General features: G+C 44.7%; 1 protein-coding gene across 6 annotated transcripts in view; it reads left to right on the top strand.

Annotated features, from left to right (window-relative positions):
• The window catches only part of FHIT (fragile histidine triad diadenosine triphosphatase), a 1226786-nt gene that overhangs the window by 1050967 nt on the left and 153250 nt on the right, over nt 1-22569 (top strand). For all 6 annotated transcript variants that reach the window (XM_077324996.1, XM_077324999.1, XM_077325000.1 and 3 more), the window contains one exon: nt 13030-13098. In XM_077324996.1, the coding sequence (XP_077181111.1) occupies nt 13030-13098 (69 nt within the window). The remainder of the gene's footprint in view (nt 1-13029; nt 13099-22569) is intronic.

The following is a 22569-nucleotide window of genomic DNA, read 5'->3' as shown; positions in this document are numbered from 1 at the left end:
TATTTCCTGCATGCAGTATCACACCTCTATGACCGCACAAAATTCTGCTCTATTAACCAAATATCCCAATAAACTCAGCCATGAAACTCACCGCGTGGCCTTGGACCACTTTTTCTCTCTCTCTCCCAGAGTTGTTATGAGGATAAAATGCTAAAAGAGAAAGCAATATGTGTAACCCTGAGTTCTTGGGGCAAGGGGGGGGGGGAGGAGGAGGTTTCAGATATGACAGTTGCATACTTACTAGCTTTAAGGAAGCACAAGTTGTGGAAATAATGCTAGCTGGGTGAGCCTGGGAACAGAAGCTTTGTGGCTTGTTTGCAAACCCATTTGTCTTGCAATTGTCCTTGACAAATCTTTTACGATTTGCTTTGTTCTGCCTGCATACTGAGTCGAAAGAAGACTTGATGATGTCTGCAGAAGTGCACGCTTGGAAATGCATGAAACTGTCTCTAGGATAAAAAGGCATACACGAATGCTTATAATAATTACTGTCTATATGCACCTTCAAGAGCCTCTTGTGGCGCAGAGTGGTAAGGCAGCAGTCTGAAGGCTTTGCCCATGAGGCTGGGAGTTCAATCCCAGGAGCCGGCTCAAGGTTGACTCAGCCTTCCATCCTTCCAAGGTCAGTAAAATGAGTACCCAGCTTGCTGGGGGGTAAATGGTAATGACTGGGGAAGGCACTGGCAAACCACTCCGTATTGAGTCTGCCATGAAAAACGCTAGAGGCGTCACCACAATGATCCGGTGCTTGCACAGGGGATACCTTTACCTTTACCTTATATACACCTTCCCTGTATTAGTTGCAGTTCTCAAGTCAGGCCAGCAAAGGTTTTGCTAGGGTTGTTAGCCCTAGGTTGGGAAATACATGGAGGCTTTGGGGGTGGAGCCAGGAGTGGGTGGGATTTGGGGTGGGGAAGGATCTCAGTGGAGTATCATGCAATGGAGTCCACCCTCCAGAGCAGCCATTTTCTCCAGGGGAACAGACCTCTTTAACCTGGAGATGAGCTATAATGACAGGGGATCCCCAGGTGGAACTTGGAGACTGGCATCCCTAGGTTTTGATCCTCCTGGTCAGACATTGTTCACTGTTATTGTTGCATTCCCTTTGCTTGATGCTGTGCTTTGTTTTTGCAGTGTTGGTCACTCTGTTAGAAAAGAGAGGGAGATTTTGAATCACTGGTGGGCCAACGTATGTCTACTCAGCTGTATTCAGTATGGTGGCCTTGCATAGGGCCTGATACACCCAGGCTGGGATCTCTGTATCAACTCTGTAAGAGGGTGCCATGGTCAATCTTTTCATCACCCTTAATGACCTAGCAGGTTGGCTCCAGTTGGCCAAAACTGCACAGCAGAATGGCTGTATCTCCATGCTGTTGTCCCAATAAAAACCAAGTCTTCATGGCTGCTCTTTTCCCTCTAAAAATTCAGGGAGGGAGTCTATTCTGGAGGGCCTGCAAGGCAAAGCTGTTCCACCAGGTCTACAGTTGAGGCCAGGAAATAAGATCAGTTAGATGCCAGCCTCCCAACTTATCTGGAAACTCCATCAGGAAATCCATCCAACAAATCAGGAAAACTCCTTCAGCACAGTGACACCCTTGGGATTTAAATTTTAATTGTAGATACGTTGCTTTTAAAGTTTAAAAAGTTAGATGTTCTATTGATAGTTTTAACATGCTTATATTACTCTGAATTGTTTAAGACTTGTTGTTACCTGCCCTGGGCCACACAGAGAAGGAGGGATTATTATTGTTGTTGTTGTTCGGTTATATTCTCCACCAGCTGCAATGGTTACCAGTTGAATTCTGGATCAGACTAAAGTTTCTGGTAATTACCTTCAAGGCCATACGCGGTCAGGGCCCAGTGTACCTGAGGGATCGCCTCCCCTCCTATGCCCCTAAAAGAGCTCTGCGCTCCACGGCCACCAACCAGCTAAGGATCCCTGGCCCTAAAGAAGTCCGTCTGGTCTCGACCAGGGCCAGAGCATTCTCTGTTCTGGCCCCCACCTGGTGGAATGAGCTCCTGGAGGAGATCAGGGCCCTGACGGAGCTTAAACAGTTCCGCAGGGCCTTCAAGGAGGAGCTCTTCCGCCAGGCATTCAGCTGAGACCAGACGTAATCAACAGCGACCGAAGGGCCCCTGGTCCCGCCCCACCTCAGAATTCCACCAATAAGCCATGGACCTGTTTGTACTGTTACATTGTTGTGTTGTTATAGTGCTATTGTTATATTGTTATATTGTACTGTTACACTGTTATCTGGTTACAACTATTAGTTATTATTATAAGGTTATTCACATGTTTTTATAGACCATTTTATGTATTGTTCCTTGTTATATGTAAACCACCCCGAGCCTCCGGGGAGGGCAGTATATAAGTATGATAAATAAAAATAAATAAATAAAATAAATAGGGAATTGCTTCCAATAAAACATGACCGAGGGAGTCTAACTTGACACAGCATGCAGTTGTGCTCCCTGCGTGGAACAAGTAGCCATACGAGACCTTATCTGATGAGGAACATGAAACAGAGCCTTCATCCGGAAACTCTGTCCCCTGCCTTTTTACAGGGTCTAACCAGAATCAAAGAAGAGACTTTTCCACAAGTTATATTGCATGAACTTTATTTCAGATTTGAAGCATAGAGCCAACACAGATTCGTGTTTTTGTTGCCCATTTCACAGAATCATGATGGACAAGACTCAGGCTCTGGTCAGTGTCAGATGGGCTGGTGGTGGGATAGCCAACAGATGAGTGACCAGTGATTTGTTGTCAGCACACAGTTACATATGGAAGCAGATAGCCCTTCAGAATCGCTCTTTTCTAAAATGTTCTTCATCAGTCCATGTAAGGGTCCCTGAAACAGTCAACCATCCTTTCATCCTCCCTCTAAGCCTGTTCGGCATCTTGGCAAAAGGTTCCTGTTTCTCCTTCTTTTATCTTTGTCACTGCTTTCCCCTGCAACATTTCCAGTTAATCTGCAAAAATCCTGGACCCGCTATGCAAGCGATTTGATTCCAGGAGAATCTGAAATGTAATTTTTGTTCTGCACAAGGTTGCGAAGCAGAATTTCCCTTACCCTTTATTCCTGACCTTTCCCTCGTCCTTCATCCTTTTCACATCTACCAGGCCTCCGCAGTTGAAAAAAAAAAGGGGGGAAAGAAACCTCGCTGGCCAAAGTGATAATTAGCAAGCACTTTCACCGTGTTAGCATCTCTGGAGGGACATGAAAGCTCGCACTGTCCCTTTAAAAGGACAATTTGATAATCCTCTTAACACTCCCCCCACCCTTTTTCTTCTTTTCCGCTTGATAATATTCCACAGAAATTTTACTTTGTAAAATACTCCTAAAGGGAGGCTTAAGCAATAATGCAGAGATTATGGAAATGACTCTCATTTAGCAGCAGAAGAGACTCAAACGAAGCCATGGACGGCTTCGGAATGCCTAACCCCCCCCCTCCCCATTAGAAGCTTTGTTTAAATGTTTATTCATTGAGCAGTAAATGTTTATTATAATACGTTTTATTGGAACATAAATTAAAGAACTGTGATTATGGGTAGAGCGAATGGTAAAGCAATGTGCATTTATCAAGGCAGAAGGTAAAGACGAGGGAAGGCGAAGAAGCACAAAGGTTGGTTTTGTTTACTTGCATGCATTTCAGTTGATGCAGGAGAGAACCCAAGGACTAAGAATGCCGCTAAGGAATAAACATTCCACCTTTTGTTTCCTTGAGTCTCTCCATCAGAATGCCTTCTGAAATGTGGCCTTGGATACTAGCTGGGTGAGAAGGCGATGGTCCAAACACTGTTCCAGTCCCAGGTGGTGTTGCTTCACACACACACCCCTACCCCCTGCAGTTAATTTTTAAAAAATTGCTCTATTTCAGTGGTTCTCAACCTGGGGGTCTGGACCTCTTTGGGGGCTGAACAACTCTCTCACAGGGGTCGCAGAAGGGCGAGCAGCTTGGCCTGGAGGGGTGCCGCCACTGTTGCTGCTCTTCCTGCAGGCGCCCGCGCATGGTGGGACAAGAGGCAGAACTGAACTGAGAAACCCTGGGGGAAAAACCCAATTTATATACAATCATGAACAATGGATCTTCATGCCATTAGTCAGTTTCGGTTTAATTCCTGTGAAAGAACACTGGCGTAATTTTATGGTTGGGGGTCACCACAACAGGAGGAACTGTACTAAAGGGTCGTGGCATGTGGAAGGTTGAGGACCGCTGCTCTGTTTGGACTGAGAAACTATCCTCTCTCCCTGGGAGAAATGATGGGAGGCCACAAGCTGTATTTTGCCTTCTTTTTGGTAATGATGTGGAGGATTTGCAGAACTCTGTTTTCTGGAGATTCTGATTGATGAGGGACCTGTTTGTGGCTCTCCCAAGTAACTGAACAACAGCACAGAATTGCACCCTTATTACCCCAGTGACTTCAGTGGTCCCCAACCTTTTTATCACCGGGGACCGGTCAATTTTACTGACGCCCGGGGGGGTAATCTTTTGCCGAGGGACATCGCCGCCTGAGCCCCTGCTCCGCTTGCTTTCCTGCCAGCGTCCTTGACTTCCCGCCACCCACTGGGGGGTGCTGCCAGCATCAGCTGTGCAGTGCCATGCCAAGGGGGAGCCCCAGCCATGGCGCCCGCTGGAGAGCACCAAAGGTGAGCTAGCGGCAGAGTAGCTCCCAAGGCAGCAGCCTGGGAGGAGGACGAGAAGCCATGGCCCGGTAACAACTGATCCACGGACCGGTATCGGTCTCCGGACCAGGGGTTGGGGAGAGCTGGCATAGTCTACTTAGCATGGCACTACAATGTTGGCACTACAATGCTGATGTTGGGCTTGGGTCCACCAAAAAATGGGTCAACAGTGGACCTTGGTCCCCCTTTTGCTCTCCCTTGCTGCGTGCTGTATGGTGGAAATCTTTGTGTGAAGAAAACTCTTTGCAACTCCTTGGCTTGGTTGAACTTGTCGAAACATTGGTGGTGTTGTATATTCGTATTCTTACAGGGTAGTTGCTAAGTTTATTTTTCTATAGAGCTGTATTAAACCAAAATCCCTCATAAAGAGGAGGAATCTCCTAACAGAACTAGTGGAGTCATATAATCAGGAATAACAAATGGATGTGCTACAAGATACAGGGAGTGCCAAATTACCCTATTTGTCATGTTAATATCCAAGCTTTCCTCCTTAAAACATTTGTCATCCACATCACGGAAGCTTCTCATCCTGGGATTTCTCTGTTGGCCTCTCTTGTAAAATTCAGTACTTTAACACAAAATGGTGGTAGTTGAGGAGAACAATTTCTGCCTCTGTTTCATTAGCTGGCAACGGATCACCCATCTTCCATCAACACACTTTCTCCAGTGGTAAACCAATTTAGTGAAATAATCACTGCTTTTTCACTGTTGCTTTTTCATCAGTTGTTCATAGGGTTTTCTTAAGTTCGGCATCATCCAGGCTTTCCTGTTCCTTGGGCACCCTATTTGGACAGCCCAATCACCTCCAGAAGAAGTAATATCCAGCTTAAAAAACCTAACGCGGGAATGTTACTGTAGTTATCTAACAGACAATATGTTTTTAGTGCTCTGAAAAGCTTTAATGGGAAGTCAAGATAAGTACCTAGGAAATTTTTTCAGATGATTTGATTATGACAAAGGCTTCAGTTTGCACAATAGCCAGTGTGCTTCCTCCTGCCTCTGAGTGCTGTTTTCTTCCACTTACAAGATGTCAAACAGCCTGATCTGGATTCAGTAGTGTTGAAACTTGCTGATGAAGTATAGTGTTCTTCCAGAATTACAACTGATCTTCAGTCTACAGAGATTAGTTCCCCAGGATAAAATGGCAGCTTCACAAGGTGGACTCTATGGCATCACTGAGAGTCATGTATGAAGTTCTCTCAGAATTAGAATTGATCTCCAGACTTCAGAGATTAGTTTCCTTTGGAGGAAATGGCAGCTTTCAAGGCGGTCTCTATGGTATACCATGTGTATGATTGCCAGTCTCCAAGTGGGGCCTGGAGATCTGCAATTACAACTGTTCTCCAGATTGTAGAGATCAGTCCACTTGACTTCCTTACTTTGGAGGGTAGGCACTATGGCATCATATCCATGCTGAGCTCTAAGTCCTCTCCAAATTCTGCCTTTCCCAGGTTCCACCTGCAAATTTCCTGGAATTCCCTAACCCAAAGTAAACAACCCTAGAATGCAGACATCATCACATAGCCAGATATTTCTGTAAACATTGTGAAGTCCTGAAGTTACATCTGAGTGCCGTTTCTTGGCAACATGTGGGTAAAAAATTGTCAGTGCTGAAGAACATCAACAGGGTTTGGTCTTCTTGTTTGCTCCTAGGGGGCACCTGGATGGCCATTGTGTGAAGCAGGATGCCTAACTGGTCTGATTCAGCAGAGTTCATCTCATATTTATAAGTTTTAACAATGGTGCTCAGTAGGTGGGGGGAAATGTTGCCGAAATGTCCCCCTTCACACACGGACATAAATATGGTGGCCATTTGGGTGGCCCATTTCAGCTTTGTGTCCCACACAGAAATGAGGATGGAGCAACCTGGGAGGAAGCCGTCAATCTCCTCCTTCGCTTTGATCCAGGCCAGCTGTCTTACCTTTGAACAATCGATCACTAAAGCAAGCTCATAAACAGCTGCTTTGCCTTATCACCTGCAGTGAACAAAACTCACATGAAGGTAATGAGGCCGGGGAGCTTTTTTTTTGCAAAAAGCAGAACGAGGGCTGTTCCCTCCTGCGAGGGAAATGCCACAAAGGAACAACTGACGCATAAGACTGATCCAGATATGTAGGCCCGAGAAGACGAGCGGCCTTGTAGTCTGTGTAGGCTTGTAGCTTTGGGGACAAGGCTGCATTGAAACGTGAAGATTTGTTTCCAACATATTATTAGTGAGCCATATTGGCAGGTTAGACTTGGGCGGCGCTTCATCCCTTCTCTGGAATTGCTGGCACGCTTCAAGTGGTGCATGTGATTATGCGCCTTCCCGCAAATGGGCCTTGTTGAATGGAAACAATTGGAGCGGGAATAAAGTGCCTCCTTGTAGGCTGCTAAATTGGAAGGCAAATTAGAAAGAAGAATCAGTTTGCCTTTCCCAGATGTTTGTCTCTGCGTGGCACCCATGACTGTATGCTGTTGTTTTCACCCTTATTCCCTTTGAGAAAGCAAAAGCAAACGAAACCACTTGAGATGTAATTGCCTCTCGCTGTTCTTGCTTGGTTCTATTACATGAACAGTAGGGAGAATTCGGCTTATTATGTATGTTTTGTTCATAACCTTAAAGAAAAGCAACGGCGACAAAGAAACCCCAACCCCTTGGGATCTTGGCAATCTAACACCCGCTGTTTGTTACCGGCGGAGGGTGTGCCGATTCAAAAACAAAAACGCCAAGCCCACCCCAGCCCGTAACCCGCGTGTCATTTGAATGGGATGGATGAGTCTTGTTCCACCACATTGCGTTCCACAAAAGCCTAATACAAATAGTAAAGGTGAACAAACCATGAAAGTGTCCTCGCTAGTTCTAAGTGGTCCATATGGCGAGATAAACGTTTTGCCACTTACACAATAAAAACGGGCACAATGTTTGCATTTCCGTTTTTAGTGCCAGCCACTGGGAGACATCTTGAGTCGATGAAACCTCCCGCATAAATGATTATAGTACATCATTGGCTCTCATCCTTATGGTGGGACTTAAAACCATCCCCTCTGAATCTGCTTTCCATCGACTTTCATGTACATTGACTTCCGTATACTTTGGAACAAACCTCTTTTTCTTTTTTTTTAAGTCCTGTGAGCAGAGCTCTGTTTAAATATCTATCATCTATCTAGCTAAGATCCAGGAATCTAAATTCTGCAACGAGTAAAGCTGAATCGCTCAGTATGTCAAATAGTCAGGATGACTGGTCGTTGCTCCATTTCAGAATGCATTCTGCAAATATTACAGCCCTGCATAATTTATTCCCTTTCTGCTATCCTTGAGGACAAGCAGGAAGCTGTGAAGGGCCACCGAAACTTTGTCATCTAATTGGTAGGCATCTTCCTCAGCTGCTTCTGTAGCTCTGTATACATTTTCTAGAGTGGGAACTATGATACATTTGTATGGGCTGTCATTCATCTCGGGGGACTCCCCGGTCAGCTAACAGGTGGCAACCTGAAGACTGCATTTGACCAATATTGGGGAAAATGTGTCTTGTGGATACAAATACACAGGCCTTCAATTTTTGCACTGTTCTGTTCGGCCTGCATAGTACTAATGTGTGAAAACATTGCATGAATATCCATTCTAGGAATGAATTTACTAACTGTGTGGGAGAGCAATGCTACTACTCAAATGAGTAAGCCTGAAAAGTGATTGAATGGGGCTTACTCCCAGGAAATGTTCTTAGAATTGCACAGTGAAACTATCAGCAAAGCCAAACAATTGGCTTCTGCTGTAATTTAGAGGTGTGTTTCACACTGAAGCATGTTTTCCCTTGAAATGCTTAGGATAGCGATCCCCAACCTGTGGGCTGTGGACCACATATGGTCCTTCTGAGGTGGGCCATCAAGGACGCCTTCTCTCCCCCCCCCCCCAACCCTTTACTTCATCCACGATCCAGCAGGCGCACATGGAACTATCTCGTTGCAGAGAAACAAGCTCAGGGTTCCCATTGATTTGTCATTGTCATGAGTTAAAATTTCCATGAAAATAAAATGTTTCTTATGTTCATTGTTGTGGCGTGTCTGTATCTTATTTTGAAGGGATGTTTAAACATTACCATAGCGACCAGAGTCAGAGAACGTTAGGGCAGTGGGCCTCAGTAAAATTGTCAAGCGTTGAGTGGTCCCCGGTGATAAAAAGGTTGGGGACCACTAGCTTAGGATGTTGGAAGTACAAAAAGGGAGGACCACTGGATTTCTCAATTTATATGCCATACGTTTTGCAGTGTCACTGAAAAGGATGGAAAGGATCTCCATTACCGCTGTCCAAAAGATCTAGAGTAAAATACATATGAATAAATATGTTGATGGAGCATTGATGGCACGGAATCACAACTAGAACTAGCTCAGAGTATGAACTGTGACAATCCATGCCCAAATTCCTCTTCTGGATTAGGCATGGGACTAGGGTTGCAATTACGTGGAAGAGTTCTATAATATTTGCTCCCATTTGCTGCTTTGATGATTGAAGTTATTTTAAACTGAGGGATGATATTGTGGCCGTTGAGCGTATTCAATTTACAGAATACTTGATTTACATGCCTCTTATGGCTGTTATGCTGATGTCAACTCATCTTTGGAATGGTTACAAATTAGAAGACAGGGACTCTAGGCTACAGGGATTCAGCAATAGGGAAATGTTGATGTGATGGACAGGTTAGTGATCAATGAGAGCTGATGGAATATTTGTTTGTCCCTTTCCTCTGGTGGGGAATTTGACCAATATTGGGGAAAATGGTGGGGAATGGGAGGTGGGCTTCCATGATTCATCACACTTTTCAGTGTTGTGCTCACATGACTTCTAACACAGGAGTGACCTAGGCACATTGGGGATGTCAAGGTGATGCCATGCTTTATGCGCACAAATTTGGTTGTAGAATTAGCTTCTAGCATAGAGTTTTTGCACAAAAAATAAGGTATTGCACTGGCATTCCCAATGTGCTTATGTCACTTCCAGGTCTTTCTTTCTTTCTTTCTTTCTTTCTTTCTTTCTTTCTTTCTTTCTTTCTTTCTTTCTTTCTTTCTTTCTTTCTTTCTTTCTTTCTTTCTTTCTTTCTTTCTTTCTTTCTTTCGTTGGATTTATAGTCCACTCTATCTTGGGGAACTTCATGTTGAAATCATGTAAGCATGTCACTGAAATGTCAGGTATTCCTCCCTTTTTTAGGGAGGGGGGGTAATTCCTCCTTGCTGGCCTGCTGACTGGCAGCAGAGAGGTGGGACCTGGCCACAGGGGAATCCTGTGCCCACCAAGGGGGAGGGTTCTGGCATCCCTATTTAACCCTTTGGGAAAGCTAAGATCGTAGTCATATATTTGAGCTAAGCTAGGGGAAAACTAAGATCTCAGTATATCCATATAGATGTTGATTGATATAGATATGCTGTTAGTTTGTGAATGGAAGTGTCAGAGTCCACAACCCCAACAGCAGTGTCTCAGTGGAGTGTGATTATTAAAGGAGATTAGGTACTCTGTTGATGTCTCTGCATGTGAGAAAGAGGACCAGGGATGATATATGCTCATAGTTATTATTGCTATTGTTGTTTAATTTATATACCACCCTCCCATGTGACTCAGGGCAGTTCTTTATGTGTTTCAAAAGAGGCAAGAAGGGTAGACCCCTGCGATGGCCTGAGCTAACTGCGGCCCTGAACCTCAGAGGAAGAGGTTGTGGAGGGTGCTAAGCATTCTGTGCATGTGAGAGTTGGACATCACAGCTGAGTTAAGGGAAAAGCATTTAGCAATGTGGACTTTTCTATCTTCCAGATAATCTGTTGCCATCTGCACACTATGGCTATCACATTGTTTTATGTGAACTAGAACTACTAAATTTTCTTAGGTGTCTTTGATAAGGAGTACTTTTTGCTTCATCATCCATTGTACTTGTCCTTGACTCAAGAATTGCACCTGGTGCAAGATGTGGCTGGTAGGGTCCTCACAGGAATATCTCGGGGGACACACATCCAGCTTGTGCTGAGGCAGCTGCATTGGCTATTGGTTGCAGCCTGGATGAAGTTCAAGGTTTTGGTATTAACTTTTAAGGCCATCCGTGGTCTGGGCCCTTCATATCTGCAGGGCCACCTATCTCCTTATGCCCCCTGCAGGGCTTTGTGCTCTGTGGGTATGAATCTGTTGATGGTTCCCAGCCCATGGGAGATTCACTTGGCCTCAACCAGGGCCAGGATCTTTTTGGTCCTGGCTCCTACCTGATGGAATGAGCTCCTGGGAGAGCTGCAGACCCTGTCGGAAATTTCTTGGTTCCGCAGGGCCTACAAAATGGAGCTCTTCTGCCAGGTTTTTGGTTGAGGCCATGGCATAGAAGAACTGGCCCCTCTCAGAAGATCAGGCTCCTCCTGAGATGGTCCCCCTGAGGCATTGGCATTGGTATTAATAGTCTGTTGAGCCTGGGAAGGGGGAGACAGTTGTTGCTGTCATGGGGTGGTTTAACTAGGGTTTTAATGATTGCCCTTGGGGTTTTAATAACTATTTTATGGGGCTTTATGGGAAGGGTTTTTCTGTAAACCACCATGAACCATCAGGCGTGGTGGTATAGAAATTGAAAAATAAAGAAACAAATGACTAAATTCAGCAAACAGATTGATTACAAATTGGGGTTTCAATTTTAAAAAGTAACCTCTGCTGGCTGATCATTTCTTCACTGTGCTGATGTCTGGCGAGTGTTTACATGAGAAGGAAGGCCTGCAGGATAATGGGATCCCCCCCTGTTCAAAAATATATTACATAAAGGAAATCAGTCTTAGTCAGCTTGAGATTTTCTAACCACTAAATAATTTGTAGCCATCATCAAATGACATTACAGCCTTGTGCTAAAAGCATGCAGTCATAAATCAGGCATTATTAAGGTAAAAAGAACAACAAACATATTTCTGAGTCCACATGGCTGAGAATGTGGTACCTTGTACTAGCAGAGGTAAAGGTAAAGGTATCCCCTGTGCAAGCACCAGGTCATGTCTGACCCTTGGGGTGACGCCCTCTAGCGTTTTCATGGCAGACTCAATACGGGGTAGTTTGCCAGTGCCTTCCCCAGTCATTACCGTTTACCCCCCAGCAAGCTGGGTACTCATTTTACCGACCTCGGAAGGATGGAAGGCTGAGTCAACCTTGAGCCGGCTGCTGGGATTGAACTCCCAGCCTCATGGGCAAAGCTTTCAGACGGCTGCCTTACCACTCTGCGCCACAAGAGGCTCTATGTACTAGCAGAACTGGAGCCCAATTATGGGAAGGAAGAACAGTATTTTCCTCAATATGGTGTAAACGATGAACTAACGGATGTGATATATTAGTATAATTCACCATCGGAACACTATCACTAAAGGGTTTCAACTGGTGGTTCAACTACCAATTTACTGCCTGCATGGTACCCTCCCTTGATCTTCTATTTTTCTCCAATGAACCCTTAATTTTCCAAATGAGTGCCTAGACGAGGGCCCAGTGGTGCCATGCAGTATTTTTTTTTTAAAGCTTGCGATGTGGGTTGGAGCCATACATCATCAGGGCCACGATGCTGAAATGATGTATTACACTAATACATCATGAAAGCACTATCGCTGGTGTGATGTATTAGTATAATACACTATCAGAACACTATCGCTGATGTATTACTCAAAAGAACCATTTTTAAACCTAAAGAAAGCAAAAAAAAAAACATGTTCGGCTATATGGAAAACTATGAACAATAATAATAACAAATAATAAATTTTGGACTCGGATGTCTGTAGGTTAGTTTGAAAAAAGCCAATAAGCTTTTTAGAGTACCTCATTAAGTCCACTGGAGCAGAGATTTCTTTATATACCAATGACTGACTGACGGGTCATCGTAAATGAAGGCTGGTGAAGTAAAGGATAGACGTTAGGTTTCCTAATGAACAGTCAAGACAAGCTGTTTGAGGAACTGACTACAAAAGTAAGGGCCTTGGCCCACTCCTGAAGAGTGATCCATGTCACCCTATGCCACTTGGGAGATTTCCTCCAAATGTGATGTAGCAGTGCACACAATGAGGTTTTAAAAAAATCTCCAGATTACTTGACATGGTAGGTTATCTGGCATCCATAGCTAAAATGCAACGTAAGGAGAGGCCTTGACTTCTAGGGCCTGTTTGCTGGCCCTCCAGGACGTTTGGTAAGCCACTAGAAAAAGGATGCTAGACTAGAAGATGAACCAATGGCTCATACAACAGATCTCTTTCTATATTCTCGAGGAAGTAATTTTTAATAGTTAAATTGCAATAAAAAACCTCTGGAGACAGAATTCAGTCTCACTGAACACAGAGCATCAAAATAATTCTCTCTGTGTTTGATTTTTAGCATGTCCATGTCCACATACTTCCAAGGAAGACTGGTGATTTCAGCAGAAATGACAATGTCTATGAAGAGGTAAGTTTCAGCTCTACATCTTTCTTTGTGTAAGCACATTGTCCATGTTTAGATGAAATGCCTGTTTTTTTGAAAGTGAGTTCTGCCAGATTTGTGAGTTTATCATCAAAATGGTGACAAAACATCTGGGGATCAATCTTTGTTTGTGACAAAGAGCCAATAAACACTTACTTAACAAATATGCCCACAGCCAGTATCAGGATAAACGTAGAGTTTAAATCATCTATAGTGCAGCTGTACATGAGTTAAAGGTAACATGAGAATTATGCAATACGCTAGCTTCAAAGCCCATTCCTAAGAACGAGCCTTGAAAGGGTTCCCTCCTCTGGCCCCGGCCAGGCAGCTTAAGGTGGCTTTGGGCCGCAGCTCACAGCCGGATCAAGTAGGGTGGGCCCTCGTTAGCAGGCCCAGCCTAGCAGGCCAGGAGGCTCTCGTTAGCAGACCCTGCTTAGCAGGCCAAGAGTCCCTTGTTAGCACGCCCTCCACCACGACCCTTTGCCCAGGGCCCTCTCCCCTTACCTGCTGCTCGCTCCAGGCACTGAGGTGCATCTGAGAGCAAAGAGGCTAGAGTCCAGGAATGGAGGGCGGGAGCTGCAGGGTGCAGCCAGCTTTGCTGATTGGCCCTTTTCCAACTTGGACAGCCAGACACGTTCCACCCCCTGGGCTGTTTCACAAATATATCAACCATGGATAAGGATGTGTAAAGAGGAATCAAATGTAAATGGGACCCTAATCTAAATGTCTCTCCTTACTGTAACTTTCAACAGGTCCAGCAAAACATGAGATATTAAAGTTCATGTCAGTATACTAGGAGTCCCCAGTGCCTGCCAAATGAGTTTAGAAACTGGGCAGGGCTAGAAGGGTTTTTTCCCCCCAAAAAGTCTTCTGATTGGCTGTGGAGATTTCAAAGTCATCCTGTTAAACGGACCTTCTGCCTGAAATGTTGAAGGGTTGTACATAATGCCATTCTCTGCCATTTTGGGATTGGCTCTGCCTCCTGCAGAAGTTATTTTGCAGTTGTACCCACTACCTGGGGTTAGAATTCCAAAGGTGCCTGCAGGCCTCAAAAGGCTGCAGCCCCCTGCATTATACTTGTCCAGTTCTGGAAAACTGAGGCATGCTCTCCCCAACAGAATTGGCCATCTGCAGACAAACGATGGACACAAGTATGCTAACGAGAGCCTCCTGGCCTGCTAGGCTGGGCCTGCTAACGAGGGCCCACCCTACTTGATCCAGCTGTGAGCTGTGGCCCAAAGCCACCTTAAGCTGCCTGGCCGGGGCCAGACAAACGATGGACACAAGGGTGTGATTTTGCATTATGGCATCAGAGAAGCCACGTAGAAGGCCCAGTGCCGAGCTTTTCCGCGTTCTACCTGGAGGAAAGCTCACCCAAGTATGAATTATTCAATGTGAAACTTTTAAACTGGCAATGGTATTCAGCATGCAACATCCTCCTCTTTCCTTCTGACATTCAGAGACACAGCAAGAAAATCACTTAGGGAAAGATATTTTGACTTAGCGATCTCATTCAGCGCATTATGCTAAATCATGTCGGCAGCACAGGAATTCCTATTAGGAATCATTTCCAATTTTGGGGGTGGAGGAAGAAGTGGCTCGGCATAAGACTTAGCAGCTTTGGGGCTTCTGTTTCAGTCAAGCTGAACTACTGAACAGAAGCACGTTCAGAAGCTGATTTCCAAACCTGAACATTTTGGTCAGATCGCTTGCTTGAGCTTCGGCTGTCACACGCCACTGGCTCCAAAGACGGCCTTCCTTAGAAACGGGGTTTTGTGAGCAAGGAGGGGGGGAAATAGAAATGTAAATCCTTTCTTTTCAGCATCCCCAATGACTTTTGAATGCTTAAACTAGTTTCAGTTACCAGAGAAAGTTGGTTTTCCATTGCTTTGAGTTGGAAAATATAGATATTTGTAGGGCCCCTTACTTAAGGTAGGCCTTTTCTAAAGGAACTTAAAGGAATTACAAGCCACTTTGAACACTGGGTACGACGTACAGGCCATTGGTGTATCAAGGTCAGTCTTGTTTACTCTGACTAGCTCTTCAGGATCTTAGGCAGAGGTCTTGCCCATCACCTACTATGTGGTCCTTTTGATTGGAGATGGCAGGGATTCATCCTGGGACTTTCTGCATGCAAATCAGGTGCCCTACTGTTGAGCCACAGCTGTATCCTTTCAAGTTACTCATTGCAATAAAAGGCTGGCATCATCTCAATGGACAGAAGGTTAGTTCTACATTTGGTAGCCAAATTATTTAAGCCCAGGTCTTCCCCATCCAAGTCTTCATTAGAGGTCCATTTGAGATGCCAGATGTTTTCTGTATAATTAAGTAGAACCTCACCAAGGTGAGCAATCAAGATGATGCACCACTTTGGTCTTATATGTTTGCTTTGTGTCACATTTCTTACATTCTGTACTTGAAGCTCTGGCAAGAGCTGTCCAGAGTCTTGGTCAAGGGTCTTTCACATCATCTTCTGCCTGGTCCTTTTAACTGGAGAGGTCAGGGATTGAAACTGAGACCTTCTCAAATCCCAGAAAAATATACTTCTCATAGGGCAATTAAGATGATTATTTTCAACTAGTCCATGAAAGTGTCATGAACCCCGATTCATGCCATCTAAGTTTCGTTTCTTACATGCCTTCAGGCCTCTCACCAGCCGGCCTTGGCCAAGGCCATAAAACAATAAACCTGTCGGCTAGCTCACAGCCTCCCTTCCTTTCCCAGCAGGAGAGGCTCCATACTGATGTATCAATCTTACTGTAAGTGTCCTTGCGGAGACAACTCGAAGTCTCAACAAAGTGCCAACTGCTTGATAAGATTCCGGGCCATCTGGTCGCTTGGGAATCAACCTACCTCTGCTATTCCCTCGCTCTCCCACCAAAATGCCTATGTGCCCCCTCCCTTATTTGGCGGGCTCTATAACTGCCCTGAGTGTCCCTTTGTACTTTGTTATTATCAAGATCTTTGCTTAGGAAGATCTTGGCTTGCTTTAGCATTCTGTGGACTCTGCCTAATAAAGCTCTCTTAGAATCTTCAACTGGCTGTTGGAATTCAGATGTGTCTTTATCTTGGACTCTGCAGGCTGGACTCAGCCTGATTCCTGACAGAAAGAACTTTAGCAATGGATTTCTCCCTTATAAACTGTTGTGCAATTGGCACACATGGGGAGTCTGCTTTATAGGGGTGTTGAAGGTTTTAACTTTAAACTGTTATTGAGGACACAGTAGGCCTGAGAGTTTAAAATTTTAAGATTTTTGTTTAAATCTGCAAACATGCATTTTTCCAGTGTTCTAGCTAAATTACAATGGCTGTATGCCCAGAATAAATCCTAGAACCAGGGCCACAGAATTCTTTGGAATATTCAGAGGTCTCTAAAATTAGGCCTATAGAGTAATGAATTAGAGAAAGAGCTGTTTTTTTATAACCCGCTTTTCCTTACCTCAAGGAGTCCCAAAGTGGCTTATAAATACCGTTCCCTTCCTATTCCTGCAACAGATGCCCTGAAAGGTAGGTGGGGCTCAGAGAGTTCTGAGAGAACTGTGACTATCCCAAGGTCACCCAGCTGGCTGCATGCAGAGGAGGAGTGGAGAATGAGACCCAGTTCTCCAGATTAGAATCTGTCACTCTACAACCACCACGCCATGTTGGCTTATTAAATGGTTTAATAGTCATTGTGAGGTCCATGTAATCACCATTCTATATAAAACAACCACACCCTGAAATCCCCAAATCTGGGTAGCAGTGAGACTATTTTTTCTGAAACTATCTTTTTTGATAAGCTTTGTTTAAACAAAAAATTAGAAAATGCATTTCATTTTTAAATGCAGGTTAGGTAGGAGAAGGAAGGCCATGTATGTTTTTTATTTATGTTTTCATTTATGTTGTGTTTGCTGGATTATTGAGATTCTGGCTAATTTCATCTATTCAAGGAAAACTCTGGCAATTTTAAATAAAAGTGCTAACAAAACAACATTGTACAGAATGGCCATAGAAGAGACTGCTAATTCTTTCTAAAGCCTCATGGCTTTGTGGTTAATGGCATAATTTGTCAAAGAGATGTCAGTCTTCCATGTGCATAGTCTAAATAATGCCCCCCATGGGTGGGCCTAGCTCCATGACTCCTGGATCTAAGCATACTTTGGTTGTTTTTTAAAGATTCATAAGGAATCCGTTCTTTCAAACACAGATGCATACCATTTAAGAGTTGCTTGCAAGGTCCCACCAAGTCCGTCCCAATATTATTATACTGTTCAAAGTTATTTCATAATCATTTTGTAAGATTCTTCAAGATTCCATTTTGGAACCTCAACAAGTCGGCTAGCTTAATCATCTCAGTCATGTTCCTTAATTTTCGTATTAAATTTTCTTGGCCTGCCATGTTGCTTTCCCTCATGCCTCAGTTTCCGTTCTAGCCAGAATAATTTTACCAATAGGCTTGATTCATATATAATAGGGACAATGTATTTGGATTATATTTAATTTGTATGGCCACATTTTGGTTTGCAGGTGAGCATTTAAACTGTCCAATAATAGCTTCATCAATTACTTTTCCCTTCTACCTACCCCTCGGTAACCAGGCTTCTCTTCCATCTTGCGCTGCAATGAGGGCTGCATCTAGGACTGCCAGCTATGAGTTGGGAAATAGCTGAAGATTTTAGAGGTGGAGCCTATGGAAGACAGGGCTTGGGGGGGGGGGGAAGGGACTCTAGTGGGACATAATGTCACAGACTCCATGTGAACTGATTTGTTGCCTCCAGATCACTTGTAATTTATTTATTTATTTCTTAGACTTATTGACCACCACTCCCAAACTGGCTCGTGGCAGGTTACAATTTTCCGTATTAAAAACCCCATTAAAACAATTCTGGATATTCATTCGTATACAATAACAGACTCCTAAAAACTTTTTAAAAACCATGGTGGTCTACAACCCACTAAACCCTCCTGAAATCTAGTACAGGAGTGGGAGGAGGAGCGTAGATAACCTAGTGGGTGCTTATTCTCTTAACACTCACTGGTGGCACCATCAGATCTTCCCCACCACGCCGGCCTCAACCATAGACCTGGTGGAAGAGCTCCGTTTTGCAGGCCCTGCGGCCCTGTAATCCCAGGAGATCTCCAGCTACCACCTGGAAATTGTCAAACCTAGCTACGTAGGAGAACAAGACGGGATGTACACTACGTAATTCCTTAATGGAAACTGACAATGAACCAGCTAAAAACCATGGTTTCCGCTCCTTGCTTGATGGATCTTCACTAACCATAATAGAATTGGCCTCCTTTTAAATAGTCACGCTAATCCCAGTTCATTGAGTTAGAGCAAGGTTTTGTCTGAACCAAACCATGCCTTTTTTTTGGGGGGGGGGGGGACATTGTATTACAGCACAGTCCCCAGCTTGTCTACTCAGAAGTAAGTCCCATCATGTGCAGTGGAGCTTGCTTCCAAGAAAGGGTGCCTAGGATTGTAGCCTTAGCCTTGGACACTATTGCTCTGGAACCCCAAAACAAGTAGCCTTTCCCAAACGTATCCATACGTCGTTCTGCACAAGCAAAACGTCCTAACTCAAGTTCCTTTTGGATTGTCCCTGCAAGTGAAACTCATTCACCTCCAAGGCCTGTGGATTCTCCAGGCAATCTTGGAGAATCGCTCACATGGTTGCGTAGCCATGCTTCCTGTCCGAGGCTGTTGCCGCATACGATTCCTTGCGTCAATTTCTCATGCCTCCCCTTCTCAGTCAAGCTTCCTTGCTGCCAGGGCACCGGCATCCATATACATATCCATATCCATATCCAACGGCCCTTCTGCAGCTAGCGCTCGAGAAAAGGAAACAGAAGACTCGCATTTTCACTGAGGTGTTCAGTGCTGGAAAAAAAAGGGGGTTCAAAAGCTCTTTGAGGTCCATGCATTATGCCTGAATCGGAAAATGGAATCAGCTGGAAACGTGCTTTTCAACTCGGTTCCTTTGTCAGTGCTTTGCTGGCCTAAGCTTGTCAATGCAGGGAGATGATCCTTTCACAGAGTATTTTGCCTCTGCCTGAATAGGTAATACGCTGAGAACTTCCTGTGCCAGAACTTTGGGACAATACAGTGGCATCATAATACTCCCGAATATTTTAATGGACTTTCATTTGAGAAAGACGCTACGTATAGAGAAAGTGCCCGTACATGGCTCAGTTTGCGATGTGAGCCTTCTTATTGTGCTGGGGCTGTGACGTGCTTTGAAGCGAATGTTAGAAGTTCGTCAAGCATGTGGCTGGGGGTAATGCAGTTGATACGTCTTGCGTTCTTCCATCGTGTGGTCATAGGCCCACACAGGTTTATTCAGTCTGGAGACTGTCAACCGGTGGGCAACCTCATGGCTGAAGGCAAGTGATGCTGGCTCTTGTGGCTCAGGCATGTGGAATCATAGAATCATAGTTGGAAGGGACACCCCTGGGTCATCTAGTCCAACCCGCTGCACTATGCAGGACACTCACATTCCTATTGCTCATCCACTCTAACCTGCCACCCCCTTGAGCCTTCACAGAATCAGCCTCTCTGTCAGATGGCTATCTAGCCTCTGTTTAAAAATTCCCAATAAATGTAACAAAGCAGCAGAAGAGAAAGTTCTTCTACTTCACTTTTCTCTGCTTTAAGTCATCTCAGAGAGGTTTACAATCCCTTTCCCTTCTTCTCCCCACCACAAGCAACTTGGGATAGGGTGAGACTGAGTGAGAACTGTGACTGGGCCAAGGTCACCTAGCAGGCTTTGTGAGGAGGAGGAGGAGGAGGAGGAGTGGGGGAAATCAAACCCAGTTCTCCAGATTCTAGTCCATCGCTCTTCACCACACTGGCTCTAGCAGCAGCGATAATAGTGAGTGCAGGGATTGGTCAAAAAAAATGGCAGCGCTGGCAGCTCTGGAAAAAGAGAAGGAAATAATTAGACTGGAGTGACTAAGGAAAGCTTACTCACTGGATCTGAGGAGTTTTAGAGAGAAGGACTGCTAATGTCAGGGGCAGGGAGGCAATTTCAGGAGTAAGTCCCGGACAAAGCACTTGCCTCTCTCATGTTTTCTGCAGAGGTCTCTACACTAGAGGGAAATTCTGCAGATGATTCCAGAGACATGACCAAGGGAGGGCCTCAACCACACTTAGCATCCCTGTTGGCATCTCAGGACTTTTGATGTAGCGGTTATCCAGTACAGGTCCTGAATCACAGCTCCAACATTAATAGGTTTTGCCAGCCATTGTGATGGTGAATAGCCAGCAGGTTGTACTGACTGCTTCAGGACGCTATCCAAAGAGGTCTAATTCAAAAGGGACTTGAAGAGAGAAGAGTCATTTCCCTGAGATAATTTTGCTGGCACACTTTTTGCCTCCCCTTGTCTTCTTTCCAAAGCAAAGAAGATAAAGGAGGCTTCAGAGAAGAGATAATCCATGGGTCCCATTCTTTAGGCAAAGCTTGGGCTGGTGACTGTACCAAAGGCCAATGGATTAAATAATTGGAGAACTCAGACCTTGCCTCCATTAGCAATCACTGCTGGAGCTGAGAGGGCGAGATAATTGTGAGAGGAGCCATAAAGAAGCCTATCACAGGAAATTAAAATGAATCAGCTGTATAAGTCACAGCTGTTTCTAAATTGCCAGTGATATTTTTCTCTCTCCTAAAGACTCCCTCCCTATTATTTTTCTGTTAAACTAATTATTTTGTATTGATTTTTGTCTGAGGGAAAAATTGCCAGCATGACCTGGAGTACAGTACACTGTGTTTCGGTCTCCTGTACCTATGAGAATATGAAACTGCGGTCGCTGTCTGAGGGAACAGGGGGGGAAAAATCCTGAAGAAGACGCAGGGAAACGTGGAGGGCTTTTTAAGGACTGCCAGAAGGTTGCTGTAGGACCATGACTGGCCTCCTTGGAGAGGTCACTCTCTTGTTGAGGGAGGTAGTTAGCAGTCTATGCTTCTCACTATAGCTGCACACAGTTACTTTTGGTTTTCAGTAGGATCCATGTGCTTTTGGTAATTTAATGACTGGCAGATATTCAGCAAGTGAAGGATCTCTTATCACTCCATCTCCTTGCTAGCAAATACTTCACCAGTTTAATTTCAGCTTGTTAACAAACAAAACAGCATGAATCTAACAAAAAGATATTAAAACAGAAGGTTTCTCCCACGGGAGGTACGCCTGGCCTCAACCTTTTGGTCCTGGCCCCAATCTGGTAGAATGCGCTCCTGGAAGAGTGGAAGGCCCTGACAGAGCTATTACAGTTCCGCAGTGCCTGCAAAATGGAGCTTTTCTGCCAGGCATTTGGTTGAGGTCAGGCTGTAGAAGACCTGGTCCTTCCTCCAACAGCCCCTAGCGGCCCTACATGCCCATCCATCTTGGGCAAACGTCTGAGGTTGGTGGACAGTGTATATTAGGACTGGTTGGGAAACTGGAGAAAGTATTGACTGGTTTTAGGCTGCTGAGGGTGTGTGTTTTATCCTTGTTTTATTATCTTTTGTAAACCGCCACAAGCTGGCAAGGTCAGGGAGTGTCGGTCAATAAATTGAAATATAAATGAAAAATAAGTAGGGTTGCCATGTGCCTCCCGAAATTGGTGTGGGGTGGGGAGATTTACCTGGAGCAGCAGGGAGGCCCAAGCAACTTTGAAGCAATGTGTTTCCGTGACTTCCATGACTTGGAACTGATGTCATCATGCAGGGGTGTTCTGGTATTTGGGCAAAAACTCTATGGTAAATTTGGTTTCTACCATAGAGATTTTGCCAAAATACCTGAGCATTGTTCCAATATCACTTCAGAGTCACATCAGAAGTGACGTAGACATGTCAATGCAACCTCAACTGAGCATTGGTCTTTTTCTTGGTTAATCCTCCCAGCCAGCCCGCTGATCAGTGGCAGGGCAGTAGAGCCTGGTGATGGGGAGCCCCTGCCCCCTCCAGGAGGTTTGGCAGCCCAATTCCTAATTAGTGACTTGGAAAGGGATTGCATTTATCATTAAATGGGGGAATGGCTCAGTTATCTATTCTGACAATTTTGAACATCGCAACTTTACACTTTAATCTTGTACGTCTTGGAATGTTTAGAGAATTCCGAGCTTTTAAAATAAATGATGGGGAGATTATTTACATAGTACAGAATGCAAGCAGGTGGTAATTTCTGTGGGTCCTGCTATATGAGTCCAGCAGGGTTATCAACTTCTAGGTAAAGCCTAGAGTTATCCCAGAATTTCAACTGATAATTACGCTACAGGGATCAGTTTCTTGGAGCCTGTACCTTGAGTGAACAGGCTGAGCTTCTTTCCCTCCACTGCTCTGAAATCTCTAGAATATTTTGAGCCCAGAGATAGTAACCCACCTTAGATCTCGAGACATTCAGTAGAAAGGCAGGCGTGTAAAAATAAACCCTAGTGCCACTTTTCCTGACATAACAGAAGTCTATGGAGAAGCCTTATGATAGTTGAGGGCCAAGGTG

Source organism: Paroedura picta, chromosome 3 (assembly GCF_049243985.1).
Source record: "Paroedura picta isolate Pp20150507F chromosome 3, Ppicta_v3.0, whole genome shotgun sequence".
Classification (NCBI taxonomy): domain Eukaryota; kingdom Metazoa; phylum Chordata; class Lepidosauria; order Squamata; family Gekkonidae; genus Paroedura; species Paroedura picta.
The sequence above is the reverse complement of the archived record's forward strand: the minus strand, read 5'-3'. Positions and strand labels throughout refer to the sequence as shown.